The sequence below is a fragment of the Pithys albifrons genome, chromosome 6 (genome assembly GCF_047495875.1).
Source record: "Pithys albifrons albifrons isolate INPA30051 chromosome 6, PitAlb_v1, whole genome shotgun sequence".
In the NCBI taxonomy this organism is placed as follows: Eukaryota; Metazoa; Chordata; class Aves; order Passeriformes; family Thamnophilidae; genus Pithys; species Pithys albifrons.
In genome coordinates this window covers 50,193,131-50,206,982 of record NC_092463.1, presented here as the reverse complement: position 1 = coordinate 50,206,982, position 13,852 = coordinate 50,193,131, and the positions used below count along the sequence as shown (strand labels likewise).

The 13,852-nt window shown below is 43.3% G+C and overlaps 1 protein-coding gene across 8 annotated transcripts in view; it reads left to right on the top strand.

Annotated features, from left to right (window-relative positions):
- OSBPL5 (oxysterol binding protein like 5) overlaps window positions 1–13,852 on the top strand; it is a 178,563-nt gene that overhangs the window by 91,180 nt on the left and 73,531 nt on the right. Inside the window, exon 1 of one of the 8 annotated variants that reach the window (XM_071558827.1) lies at window positions 11,913–12,042. The exons of 5 other annotated variants lie outside the window; for them this stretch is intronic. In XM_071558827.1, the coding sequence (XP_071414928.1) occupies window positions 11,974–12,042 (69 nt within the window). In that variant the 5' untranslated portion in view covers window positions 11,913–11,973. Of the gene's footprint in view, window positions 1–11,912; window positions 12,043–12,108; window positions 12,266–13,224; window positions 13,304–13,852 lie in introns of those variants that run through there. 2 more of the 8 variants (XM_071558831.1, XM_071558834.1) reach the window with 2 other exon arrangements.

Genomic DNA, 13,852 nt, shown 5'->3' with positions numbered 1-13,852 from the left:
TGGAGCTGCCCTGCCCTGGGTGTAGAGTCAGGACTAGATGGAATAGCATTAACAGTCCATGGCTCATCCATCGATCTGACCTTTTTGACTGGAAGTCGTATTGGCTGTGTTTGGGGATAACCCTTACGTTGTGGCAGGCAGACTGTAGGGTCCCTTGTGTGCCACAAGTTGATTTGGAGTGAATCCTCAAGCCAGTTTTCACAGAACATACACTTCAAAGCAGAGGAGGAACGGGAGCAACACACAAGGAAGCTTATTTCTCAACTGAGTGTTCCGAGTGAAGGGTGGAATTCAGTGCAAGGTGAATGAGTGTTACTGACTGAATGTGTCTAACATTGTACATGTGCATTCAGTCTTCCAAGTTGCCTTTGATGTAGAGTTCCTAATTTTTTTTTCAACTTAGAATAAAAATACCTGGGGGATTTTTTTTCCCCCACAGTGAGTGTTTCTTTCTCCAGTCCTGGCTGCTCTGAGAGGCAATGTTCATCACCAGTGTTTGGGCAAATTTAGGGGTGGTAGTTAGGGTTAGGGGTCAGGGTTAAGGGTTGTGTTAGGGTTAGTCAGGGTTTGGGTTAGAATAAGGATTCACAAGCTTAATTATGTCTCTCCACACCATAAGCTCATCTGTACTATTATCTTGATGATTAAATTTCAGAGATCTGTTTTATTTATAAGCAAAAAAATTTGATATGTAAGAGTCGAGAGGCAGTAATTGGAATTTCCCAGTGCATTTTAAGCAGGGAACTGTGGCACTAAGCGTTCTCAGTCTTGAGTTTTATCTTTTGTTAAAGGTAATATATCTTCATAGATTTTTTCCTTCCTGTGAATGTTTTTTTAATAGAAATTTTCCATTCATTGTCCATTAATATAATTTGGCACAAAGATAGACTAATTGCATGGGCGGGCACAGTGATAGAGATATAAATCTTTTCCAGTGACAGTGTCTTGAAATAGCAATCACTTAAGGTATCATCACTGCAGTGCTATATTACAGATAAATTTTGCTGCTTTTCTGTGAGGGTGGGTGTTGTATTGAATCCATATAAGTGTGTGTGCATATGTATGTGTTGGAATGTGTGTGTGTATGTACTTGTGTGTATTGTGTGTGCAATTGTGGATCGCTTTACTTAATTATGTTGGATCCTTCTGTCACTGAACCATTAGGGTATGGTGGAAGGTACCATCTAGAGATCTAAGCAAAAAATAGTGTCTGCCTGCTTTTTTATCCAACTTCACCCACATTCTAAGACCTCTGTGCTCTCAGTGTCAGCTGTTACCCACAGTTCCTAGGAGGGATATGAAGGTGTCTGCCATGGGGATTGTGGTGGTGCGAGTCCAACTGGTCCTGCCTTCAGATCTGGACGGTGTAGGCACAGGCAGCACTGAATTAATTTCAGCCCTGTTCACTGGTGCTTTTTGCTGGTTTGGCTTTCCCCAAGGACCACCTTGATGCCATGCGTCTGCCAAGCAGCAATTGTCATGCTCTGGTTCTAAGCTTGTAATGTGGATGTAGCCCTCCTAGGCCATGCTTACCTGTCCCAGGCCCATTTAACATCCCTGGAAATCCTGACCTGGAGTTCACCAGCTTTGAACTCAGGATTTGAAGCCAGATTTCAAGGGATTAAATGAACACTTGGCTTGTTTTATTTCTTGATTTATTTTTACCAGCAGATCCTCAGATACCCACCTTCTTGCTTGTCTCCACTTTGCTTAGACTGTTTCTCCTGCTGGCAGACCCTAAACTGAATAATGGCAGTCTGTGAACTCAGTCTTTTTTGGAAAAGCTGTAAAATGCCAGACCAGAAGGAGGAGGCACAAGGTCTTGTATTCTGCTTGTTGTGATCACCTGCTGCTCAATGCAGGGAGCTGTGGAGAAAGCATATTTGTGTTGCACTTCCTCTACTGCCCTGTTCCAGCTATGGGATTGCAGCTCACAATCTGGTTTTCCATTCACTGATGTATTCACTCCATTTATACAAGCAAAAATACTCCAGAAGCCATTCTGGCTTGGATGTGTCAGTCCTGGTTCACTGTCCTCTTGAGCCAATCTCCCTTTCTTGCCCATGCTGCCACAGGGCTACTGATAAGACAAGTCTGGAGACTCAACATCAAGGAATCTCTGAATCACTGATGGCACAGCTGCAGAAATGGATTTGCTTGGCAGAAGAGAATGTAACAGGCGTGGTTTCAGAGAAAAAAATCCTTTGGCAACCACATTGCATGGCCATTTTAAAAACAGCATGTTCTGTCAGAAATACTTCTAAGCCCTCTTGCTTGGAGCCGGAGATCCTTCCTTGAGTGTCCATGCTTTCAAGGGAAAGGCTATTTTCTAAATCAGAGGATTCAAACCTGACCATCTTTATCAGAGTTAGTTGCTACATGTTGTATTCCTGTGCCTCTGGCACATACAGCACTCTCCCGGGTGGAGTGACTGCACTGGCCATTTTCTTGGGTTGCCAGTCATTCCCTCCTTGCTCTGCAGCTGCTCTGCTTAACCACGGGGACACAGTTTAAAATCAGAAACCAATGCAACACATGATACCCATTGATATACCCATGATACCCATGATATCTGTTGCTTCAGAGACAGCCTGGAGCCTCACCGTTGTCCTCTCAAACAGATTCTGCTCTCTGCTAGACATAAGAAGACATTGTGTAAATAGCCTCGCTTGCATCAAAGTCATTTCACCAGCTGTGAATCTAGCTCCACATGTCTTGTGTGTTCTTTACACACAAGATAATGGTAGAGATAATGGTATTTAAAGTTACTTTTACTGAGGTTTTTTACTTTAACTGTTGTTTTGCACTACATCTGGCTCCATTACTGACTTTCTTACCATTTCCATAACATCTTTTTGGGAGCTGTTGTAAAAGCAAAACCTGGTTGATCTGAAGGCATTAAATTAAAGCAAAGGGGTTCATGAAGAGGGAGCAGAACAGGCTGTTTCTGATTCTGGTTGCTTATAGTTGGATTCAAAGGAAGCTGATGCATAGGTCAGCTCATATGCAGTCTCATGGTTCTAGATTAATTTTAAGCTACAATGCACAGTGTTTATGTAAAAGGCCATAATGAAAGCAAGAATTTTGGAAGAAATAAGGTAGTTTACTTTTTTGTGGGTGTTCCTTTCTTCCTAGTTTAATGAACCCCTTATCCTTATGAAGCTCCAGACAATAAACTCTTCTTTAAGTAGTTACAGTTAATGTAAATTAAGCTTAATGAGCAGTTTAAGTGCCCCATATATTCAACTAGTTAGCAGGAAAAATGACCACTGAACAAGTTATTGGATAAATTTATCTTTTGCTGAAATTTTTAGAATCTAAAGGACTCTTATCAAGAAAAGCCTTTTTCTGTGCCACTTCATCCTCAGTGACCATGTTTCTTATCAGTTCTCTGTCATATGTAAAGTCAGTACTTAGGACAAAACATGTTGGCACCAAGGACTAAGTGTGAATTTGAAAATGTGTGAATCTGAAAATGGACCAGAGCTGTGGTTGCAGTTACAGTTTTTGCAGATAAAAGATTTCATTTGGAAAAAAACCCTTTCAAAGGTGGAGAAAGAAGCTGTTTTGTGGAACCAGGCTGACACTGCTGAGAAGGCAAGTTCGTCGTTTAACAAACAACGCTTTTTCATTTTCCCTTTTTAATTGCAGAGGTCAATCAGACTTCACCTCTTGCATGGGGCCATGAGGAAGAACAATCTCCTTTTCATCCCTTATGCTGGTTTTTTCTCACAGTATGATAAAACTAAATCTAAAGGGTGATTTTTTTTCCTACCAGTTTTAGTATCTAATGTTACAACAAACAATTCAGGGTTGCACATAATAATGATAGCTCAGTTTGTTCAGAAAGTTTACTTTGCCCTGTAGCAGCCGGCACATGTTTCACCATATGGAGTTCTTCAATCCAAGCTTCCTGTTGTGCTCTGTAGCTGCTGGGAGCAGAGGAGGACACTTGGGTGGGCAAGTAGCACCCTTGTCCTGCTTTCACTCTGTGCCGGGGAGCAGCGGGATGTGAAAGAGGTCTCAGCAGCCTTTGCACCAAGTTTGCCTGGTTCAATGACCTTTGCCCATGGCTTACTGAACTCAGCCATGGCCTTTTTCCTCCAGTTCTCAACCTGGGAGAAGTTCTTGGGGATGCCAGTCCTCCTCATTTCCGTCCTTCTGGCAGCGCTTGGGTCACTGGACTTTTGTCCACCTCCTTTTCCCGTGTTTGCCCCCAGTGTGGGGCTCATCTTTCTAGGGCAGCGTTGCTCTGACAGCACATTCCTGCTCGCTGTGAACTAATCCTGCTACTTTAATTTCTCAAGACCAGGCCAGGTGCTGCAGAGGTTTCTGTGCTTGTGTGAGTGCTTGCAGGGTGTGTTGATGGACTCTCCGTAACTTCCAGCTTGGCTAAAGAGCTTTGCTGGGTTTTGTGGGCATGAAACTGCACCTTGGTTCACAGTTCCTTGGTATTTTTTACTTTTCAAAGACAACTCTCCTGTTCTGCTCTGCAGATTTGCAGTCTGCCTTCAAGAAAAAACTTCTCCTTGCAGCTTTTGTTTAAATGCCAAGAACAAACCCAAAGCATTGTCATTTTTTGGCATCATGGCAGTGATTCAGGGTGTTGGCAAGCACAAATCCTGCCTCAACCTCATCACATCGTTTGGGAATATCATTACAATAGGGTGCATTTCACCCAGCAGTATTTCCTCAGTGTCCTAGCCCTGGAAAACCTCTTGTTACTGGACACTCACCAAGTTGTTAATGGAAAGTCTGGAAGCAGATATGGCAAGATTTATAAACACACATTAGCTATCTACTTATTTCTTCCTGGGTCAGGGGACCTAATCACGTATTTGGAAAAAGGTTGACTTTTTCTCCTAAACTAGGGCTTGAAGCCCAGACCTACCAATACTTTCTAGCAGGCTTGTTTCTCATAGCTATGTTCCCAGAAACAGGTACAGAGAATGCAACAAAATTAGCCTGTTAGCCAGAAACATCCTGAGAAGAGTAACGTACCTAGAGGGATAGGTGGTGAACATGTTCTTGATGCTCTTACTTCTCCCCCCTTGCTGCCATTTTAGTTTCTAACAGCTTTTACTTTCAGATACTTTTCTGCCTAGCTGTTCTGGCTCATCTCTTTGACTCCTGGGATCCTGGGTTCTTTGAACTGCAAGACAAACTGGTTATAATTCATTCCCTTATTCTTAAAAAAAAAAAAGTGTCTTCAAGTCTGTATATAAATCTCGAAAATGGTACCTCTCTAATCTGATCCTTTAGTACCTTGCATTTTTCACTTTTCTACCCTGTTACTATGGTGTTTTACTGCTCAGGTACAGTGGAGCCCCTGTGAAGGCAGGGAAGATAACAGCTCTTCTGAAAGTTCTGTAGCAAAATAACTTCACGTGTTGGTAGTGGTGGTGGCAGGGAAGTTCTGTGTTGTGTAATAGCTGTTAATGTTACAAATCAGCCAAGTGCTGAATGTATGTTCTTTCAGGGGACTGCCTGCACAGAAAGCCCACGGTCACATTTTCAGACCAGGCTATGGGATTGGTACTGTTACCAAATCTGTTCTTCAGGAATGAAAATGCTGTGATTTAGAAAGGTTACTTTCATTGCATGAGCTGAATTGATGATGGTGGCAGCATTGCCAGGAAAAAGCAGCATCCCATCGTGGCTGTACTTTGTATAAAGCAGCAAGCATGGCTCAGTATTGTCAGTAACCCACTGCCTATGGCCCTGTTCGTTTGCAGACAGAGTGATTTAGGCAAAAGATGCTCTTAGGCAAGTAGGACTGTGACCGTAAAAAAGGAGGATTGGTATCTTCACCTGCCCCCCCTGGCCAGTGGCTTCCTCCAAAGCAAAGCAGTGTTGATTTCAGTGCACAGTACACTGTCCGCGTAGGAGCTCATGCTCCGTGCTGGGGCTCCAGGGCAAGCAGGAGTGACTCGCCATGTAGTGCCAGGCTGCCACATCTGCACACTGATGTCCTTGCCACCAGTGTAAAGTAGGAATGCCTTTAGTGAAGCTACAGAAACAGGCCATTACCACACACAACGGAGAGAAATGGGAAAAATTCCACTTCTGGGAAATGCTGTTAGTGCCGAAGGTGTTGGCAGAACTTTATCTGGTTTCTGTGGCCTCTGTTTTATACGTAAGATTGTCTTGATATATCTGAATGTCACATAAAACCTGTAGCAGCCATTTTAAATATAGTAGAGGCTTGAGATGAGTGTATGGAGTTGGGGGAACGGCAGGGGATTGGTTTGGCTGCTGTATTGCTAAAGCCATTGGCACAACCTATAGAATTGGTTAAACTATAGCAATAAAGCATATCTTTTCTGAAAAATTGAAATGTTAGTTACTGCGGGGTTATTTTTGTGTGATGGGATAGGGAGATGGTTAAGACTTAACCATCTTCCTAGAGCATCTTGGAAGTGTTTGAGAAAGCGGATGAATTAATTCTATTTGTTTAAAAGGGTAGGTTTGGTTTGCAAATAGCATGAGCAGCATGAGGGATATTTTAGCACTGTTTGAGAACAATCTTACAGCAGTTTAGAACCAAAAAGTTTTTCTTAATCAAAATTCTGGTTATAAAATAGTTTAATCTGCTGCTTGCTAGAAATGAAGGGCTTGCCTGTGTCCTTCCAAAATGTGCAGTTGGGGAAATAAGCATTTAATGGGGAGTCTGGAAGTACAGAGAAAGCATGGCAGGCATACATCAGAAGGCAGTTCTTCCTCCATTCCCTCCTCATCCCGCTTAATGGAAAAGCAACACTGTACAGCCTAGCGTGGATTCTTTTGTGTCAATAGGTGTGTGGTTGCACTCTGCAATCACAAAAAATGTAACCCCCAGATCTCTTTCATGTCAATATTTTGAGAGGATTCCAGGTCTAAAAGGAGAAAGGAAAATGAGTTGTTTCTCATTTGTTTATTTGCTTTGGTTTGTTTGGGGTTTTTTAAAGCTAGAAATACACTGGCATGTGCAATCAGGGAAGGCCTGGCAGGCTCAGCTGTGCTAAGCTGTCCTTACTAGCACTGCTGGAGAAGACTTCATGGCAACTCCATGCTGGGATGGCCAGGGGATAATGAGGCTGGAGGGCTGAGCAGGAATGTAGGGAGTTTTCCCCAGCAATACCTATGTCCTGCTGCCTGGCCAGAAAAAGGTTAAGGGCTGCTTGTCTGCTCCATAATTCAGAGAGATTTGAAGGAAGTTGTACCTTCTTTTGCAGGAAATCAAAAGACACAAAGGTGAGATGCTTTGGGGCATTTGCTACTTCAGTTGAAGGAAGAATCTGTTTTTTACATTACTTGGGCATTGTCTTTGACTAAGAAATGCCCAGAGGAAAAGGGCCAGTGTAGACTTTGAGGCAGGAGCATGCTGAGATTTCCCTACACAGGTAAACAAACTTCTCCCAGTTTATAGTGTCTTTGAAAGCAACTTCATCACCAGACCATGAATTCCTGCATGGGAGTTGAATCTACTTGCATAATCCATGTGCCAGGTCAGTTTTTTTCTTGTTATAAATTGATCAGGCCATAAATTTGAAAAGCATCAGAATTTGGAGGAATTTTAAATGGGACAGTCTGTTCTAAAGTCTGTTTTTACATTGTTAATTTAGCAACACAAAGCTGCATGTGCTACTTGGCCTTTCTCTAACAGCATTTAATAGTGGTCTTTTTGACTGTTGTCTTTTCTTTTGGAGATCAAGATGTTTTGCCTGCTTTTTTAGGAAAGCAACCAGTTCAGCCAAAGTTACAAAGAAAATCACCTGGTGTAAGCTTAGGGACCCAGATGTGCTTTTCCATTTACAGGAAGGATGCTGTTACTTGGCAGAAATGTAGCATAAACAAAGAAAGAAACAGTGGGAATGTGATTACCAGCCATGCGGAAAATTACTTTCAAGGAAGTTTCTTTAAGATCAAGAAATGTTAAGACTGATCCTGTCCACACTGATCCCAGGCAAGTCATCACTGACCCAAGTCCAGCCGAGTGGTATGAGGTAGCAAGACAGCAATCACATACAAGTTTGCAGAAATGAGTTTTCTTATGGCATTAATCCTAAACTAGGTTGTGTAAGGAAGAGGTAGGATGTCTTGGAAGGGATTATAATAGCTTCCTTCTGGGAAGAAGTTTGATGATTTCCCATTGTTTTGTTGTGGCTGAGATGGCAGAGATGTGCTGTTGCTCTCAAATGATGCAGTGACTTTCCCCTCTCTGGACTGCCATGCCTTGCCCTGGAGCCAGTGACTTTCATGGCTGCCAAGGGCAGACCACAGTCTAAAACTATTTGTGAAGAGCCTCCACATAGCTGTGGTATTTAGTGGTTCGATACAGAGAAGCGGTTGCTTAGAGCTGCCTCCACATGTACCCATTCAAAAATTCCCCACCCTCCCTCAGGGGCGACTGGCTGTGGCACTGTTGGATTTGTTGGTGTTGCTGCTAATGCTGAACAGCCTGAGCAAGTGCTGAAAGACCAACTTAATCTTTGTAGTGCTGGATGATGGAAATGTTGAGATAGTGAACCAAGGGAAACATAAGGCTGCAGAGACCATCAAACCCTTTTCCTGGACAAAACTGTTCCTGGCACCTCCTTGTCTCATGTGCCCTGAAAAATCCCCTGTGTTTTCACAACTAGAGTGGCCTCAGGCTGCTCTTCCCAGACAGGAGCCTGCCAGCATCCATCCTTTCATCTCCGTCGAGACCTCAGACCCTTTGCAATGCTAGTTGCTTGTGAGCCCTTCTCTTCAAATTCATCCCAATTTTTATTTATGGATCGTAATACCCATCCACAGAGGGCTCCTTTAATAACTCTCTGAAAGTGAGAGAAACATTCCTGCCTGAACGTTGGCTGCCAGATCCAAACTCACTGAATGGATTTACAGTACTCCCTGCCCTGACCAACTCTGGTACATGCAGTTAAAAAGATGTTACTCTCCACTCTTTTTTTCGATTACTGCTAGAATTTACTACAGGATTTCTCTGCCTTCTTAAGTGAGGCTGGACATTTTTGGGTACAGTGTGCACCCTGCATGGTTCACACCCTGCTTGGTTACCCTAGGACATGTAAGCAGTGTCTTTGGGTGCTGTGATTCTCCCAGCCCCTTATGGGAGAGCGGCTGTGGACCCCTGCCCTTGGCATCACTTCCTGCATGGCACCCCACCAGGGTCTGTCACTTCCTCCAAGGTTGCAGCATTAGGATCCCCACAGTGTTTGTGCTGCCTGACACATGAGCATTGCCTTCCACAGGGATTTCAATAGTTTCCTGCTGCTGCAATGTCTCTGATAGCTGGGATAACTGATCTAGTAAAAGATTATATCTCAGCAGGTGCTAGGGCTTCAGCTAATGATGGTCTGTTTAGTGTCAAAGATGGACTTTATGCATACATTTTAATCCTTGTTTGCACTGTACTTTTAAGGTGTAAAATAACTCTGAAACGCTGGCTTCTTATTGTTACTATTACCATTTTCATCTTCATTTTCCAGAATTCTGAATATCAGTTATTGATGAGAAATCAGTGCAACAAGTAGGAGCTTTTCCAAAGCTTTTCAGTCCATATTGTTTTCAGTCCCATCATGCCAGATGTCTTGGAGGAATCGTATCTGACACAAACCAAGTCTAGTCTGCCCCAAGACCCCAGTGCATGCAGCATGGGTAACAAGCAAGAGGAGTTGACGGAATTGTTATCAAAGAAACATGATAGAATGAGTCACACAACTGGAACACTGGGAAAACAGTACAGGAGACTCCTGGAGGGCATGGTAAATTCCAGGTCCAGGTGTTAGACAAACCAACCAGGGAAGAAGTTTTACTTGACCCAGTGCTTACCAGTGCAGATGAGCTCATTGCAGGGGTTAAGACTGGGGCCTACCTGGGTTGTAGCAACCATGCTCTGGTTGAGTTTGTGATCTTAAGGATCTCTGCCTGGCAAAAAGAGAGTCAGGACCCTGAACTTTAGAAGAGTGGACTTTCAGCTATTTAAAGAATTAGTGGATGAGATCCCCTGGGAAACTGTCCTTAGCGACCAGAGCTGGCAACTTTTTAAGGCCACTTTTCTTAGAGCACATCAGCTGTCCCTCCCACCATGTAAGAAATCAAGTAAAGCAGGCCAGGATATGGCATGGCTGAGCAAGGACCTTCTCCTCAGGCAGAGGAGTAAGAAGAAAGTGCACAGCCAGTAGAAGCAAGGTCAGGTGACCAAGGAAGAGTACGATACAGTTTGAATGTGTTGGGATGTGATCAGGAAAGTTAAGGCACACATGAAACAGGACTTGGCAAGGGATGTGAAGAAGGAGTAACAAGAAGGGATTCTTTAAGCACACTGGTCAGAAGAGAAAGGCCAATGAGAGTGTACCCCCCTGGTAAATGAGAAAGAAGAGCTGATATCAACAGGTAGGGGGACAGCTGAGGTACTCAGAAAGTTCTTTGCCTCAGTCTTCACTGGCATTCAGGCTTCTCTCATCTCTCACCTCAACCCAAGAAAGAGACAGACCTGTTGGAGTGAGTCCAGAGGAGAGCCAAGAAGATCAGAGGCCTGGAACATCTGTCTTATGAATATAGGGTGAGAGAGCTAGAGTTGTTTAGCCTGGAGTAGAAAATGCTCTGGGGACACCTCATTGTGACTTTTCAATACTGAAAAAGAGGGAGAGTGGCTTTTTACATGGACAGATATTGAGGGGACAAGGGAGAATGGTTTTAAACCAAAAGAGGAGAGATATGGATTAGGTGTTTAAAAAGAAACTCTCCACTGTAAGAGTGATGAGGCGCTCAAACAGATTGCCCGGAGAAGCTGTGGATGCGCCATCCCTGGAAGTGTTCAAGGCCAAGCTGGATGGGCCTCTGAGCAACCTGATCTAATAGTGAAAGGTGTCCCTGCCCATGGCAGGGAATTTGGATCAAGATGGTCTTTAAGGTCCCTTCCAGCCCAAGTCATTGTATGAGTCTGATTTTATGAAGTCACTGTAAAACTGTATCCAAAAAGACACAGACTGATACACTGCAGTAGGTGACACCAGCAGAAAAAGATGTTATTTGCAAAACTTTTCCTTTAGTGTGAGAGCGTGAGGGCCAGGGAACAGCACATGCTGCAGAGAACAGCAGCAACACAAATAGTCTTGGGAGCAAGCTTTGGCTGAGGTGTATGTTCTATGTTTATCTCTTAATTTAGCAATATAGGGAAAACCCATGGAGAGAAAAATGTGGATATTTTCCAGATGCAGAGTGATGCAGGAAGAAGCAGGGCTGTAATTACAGATGCTTGCCTACTGAAATATGTGTATGATTGCTATAGGATACTGTAACTAGCAACATCTATTGGACTATTTTTAAAGCTAAAGCAGTAATAATCTGCTAGTGTGCCTGAAGTCTGTTTCTGTGCTTGGCAAACCTGCCTCTGCACGGCAGATTTAGGTTCTGTGCAGCTTAGGAAATGATGCTTTTACTGTGCTCAGCTGCCTCAGCTGAGAAATCTTCATCAAACTCGTTTGTATCTGAGCCCCATGGAGAGTGCACTGTGTGATTTCCACCACCACTACTGTTGCAAGGATTTACTCTGTTCCTTTCAGTTTAATTACAGAAAAGAGTGAACTATTTGTTTTGGTTTCTTTTCTTTTTCCCCGTTTGATTGCATAGGGATTCTGTGTGCCAAGAAGCCACTAAGAAGAAACAGAAAGAGTGTGAAGAGATTATGCGTGACAGGAATAGAACCTGTCAGAGAGTTGTAGATTATTTATTGCTGGCGTGCTTTGAATAAGTGACAGCAACTGTCTGTAATTTTCTCGGTGCTGCCCAGCTGCTTTGATCCGCAATGAAACTGTTAACAGTGCTGACAATTAATTATTGTCAATGGGCATTGCAGCTTGAACTTCCCCTGCCAAACAGTGGCAGATCACACCCGTCAGGGCTATTGTTTAAGGCTTTCTTCGGACATATTGTTGGATTGAATCACGCTGTGCTTCTTTTCAAGATTTTCTTCCACAGTCACCATGGATGGAGAGTTGCTCTAGTTTTCTGGGGGTAAACTGGGATCGTAGACAGCGTGCTGGCAGCGTGTGGGAGGTGTGTTTGATTGCCATGAGCCCCTGGAGCAGAGGCTGTGCGTGCGGGTGTCTTCTCTGGGTCCTGTGCTGATCTGCAGCTTGGAGAAGTGTAGCATCCAGGAGGGAATCAGAAACCCTCTGTGCATGGAGCAGGTGGCAAGGAATTGGGGAAGGGATGGTGGCTCTGAATGCAGGTGTGGTGGAGAGGAGAGTAATTGCTGTCTGAGACTGCAAGCACTGTGGTGAGTGTCCTTTTCTCCTTCTGAGTCCCAGCCTTCCTACTTCCTTAAAACTCTTTAAAATCCTCCTTTTGTATAGGCTCTTTCTTTTTTTTGCTTTCATTCTCTCCTTTTTTACCTGCTCTCTTCTTCTCCCCTCATCTCTCATTCCTCTCAGTCTCCTTTGTTTCCATCTCTGTGCGTCTCAGGCTGGACACAGTCTCATGCAATTGCAGTGGATTCTTTGAACATTTGTAGCCTTATGCTTTGGGAACTGTTGACTGGCAGAAATTGTCTCTAATGCATTTAAAAGTACCTGAACACCCTATTTGCATGCCTGTCTTCTCAAAAACACACTGTCACTCAGCTCCCTTGAGACTTGAATTCTGACAGAGGCAGCTGTGGCAGTGGCATCTTGTGATTTGCTTCATCAGTTGACATTTTCATGAATTTAAACTGATATAACAAAGTTGACCATTTTACTGCCCTCTGCTGCTAAACAACTTGGGTAACTTCTCACCTCCCAAAAGGATAGGTATAACTGGCTTTATTACCGACAGCCTGCATGAACGTGTGCATCTTCCTTATGTTTTTTGTTGTCATTCTTATCCAGCAGTCTGTATTGATTTGTGGTGTATTTTGTTCAGCTAATTCCCTGATCAACCCAAATCTGTTTTAGATTGCCTGTAGAATCAGGAGTTTTAGTAGTGTTTTGAAGATCAGGAGCAAATACTCTACAAAATTAGCTCTTGCCTAACCTAAACAGGTTACACTACTTTCTAACTACTGTTCTGTAACCTTGACGTAACCATTCCCTCCCTCGAATTCAGCTATGCTAGTATGGACATGCTTGTACCAGTGTAGCATGTTCCATGTGGGAAAGAAGAACCAGCTATTCCAGTATAAAGCACTTTTATTTGGCTCTGAATATACCCATGTTTTTGTTGTATCGGCAGAAATATACCAGGAAATAATACTTGTAATTTAACATGGCTGAACGGGTACAAAATCATGTATAGAACAAGTCTTGGTCTGCAGACTGCCTCAATAACTCCTTGACAAGCAAGTATAGAATATGCTGTGTATTTATAATCTTGTCTTTGTGACTGGAGGTACAGTGAAAAGACTTGGTGTTACTGTTGTTGTTATGTATTCACAGTTAAACTAAGAACTAGTCAGTGTGTTGGCTATAAAGTCATTGCTGTGAGTCATGTGAGTCAGGGTTGTTATTTATTTTTAAATAAAGTGGCAAGACTTTATTCAGTTTCAGACTGGTTGCTGACCTTTGTTTTTATTTGCAGCAAGTTGGCAATGTAAGAGAGCCATGGCAGTGATGCAAATTCCAGTAATGCTTGCTTGGAAGTGCATTTGAGCTGGCAGCAGGGAAATACAGAGGTATTCTGGCAACATCGCAAATCTGGGTCCTGAAAAGCCACTTACACCAGTGAAATGTGAGTGCCTGGTGGATGTGAAACACTTAACTGTGGTCATCTACCTCAGTTATCAACAGAGCAGGGCAGCCTAGAGACCATCAGGCAACAAGTATAAACTTTGAAAAATTCCTATTAGATACTATAATCCAAAATATCATGGTTTGTTGATGGGGGTTTC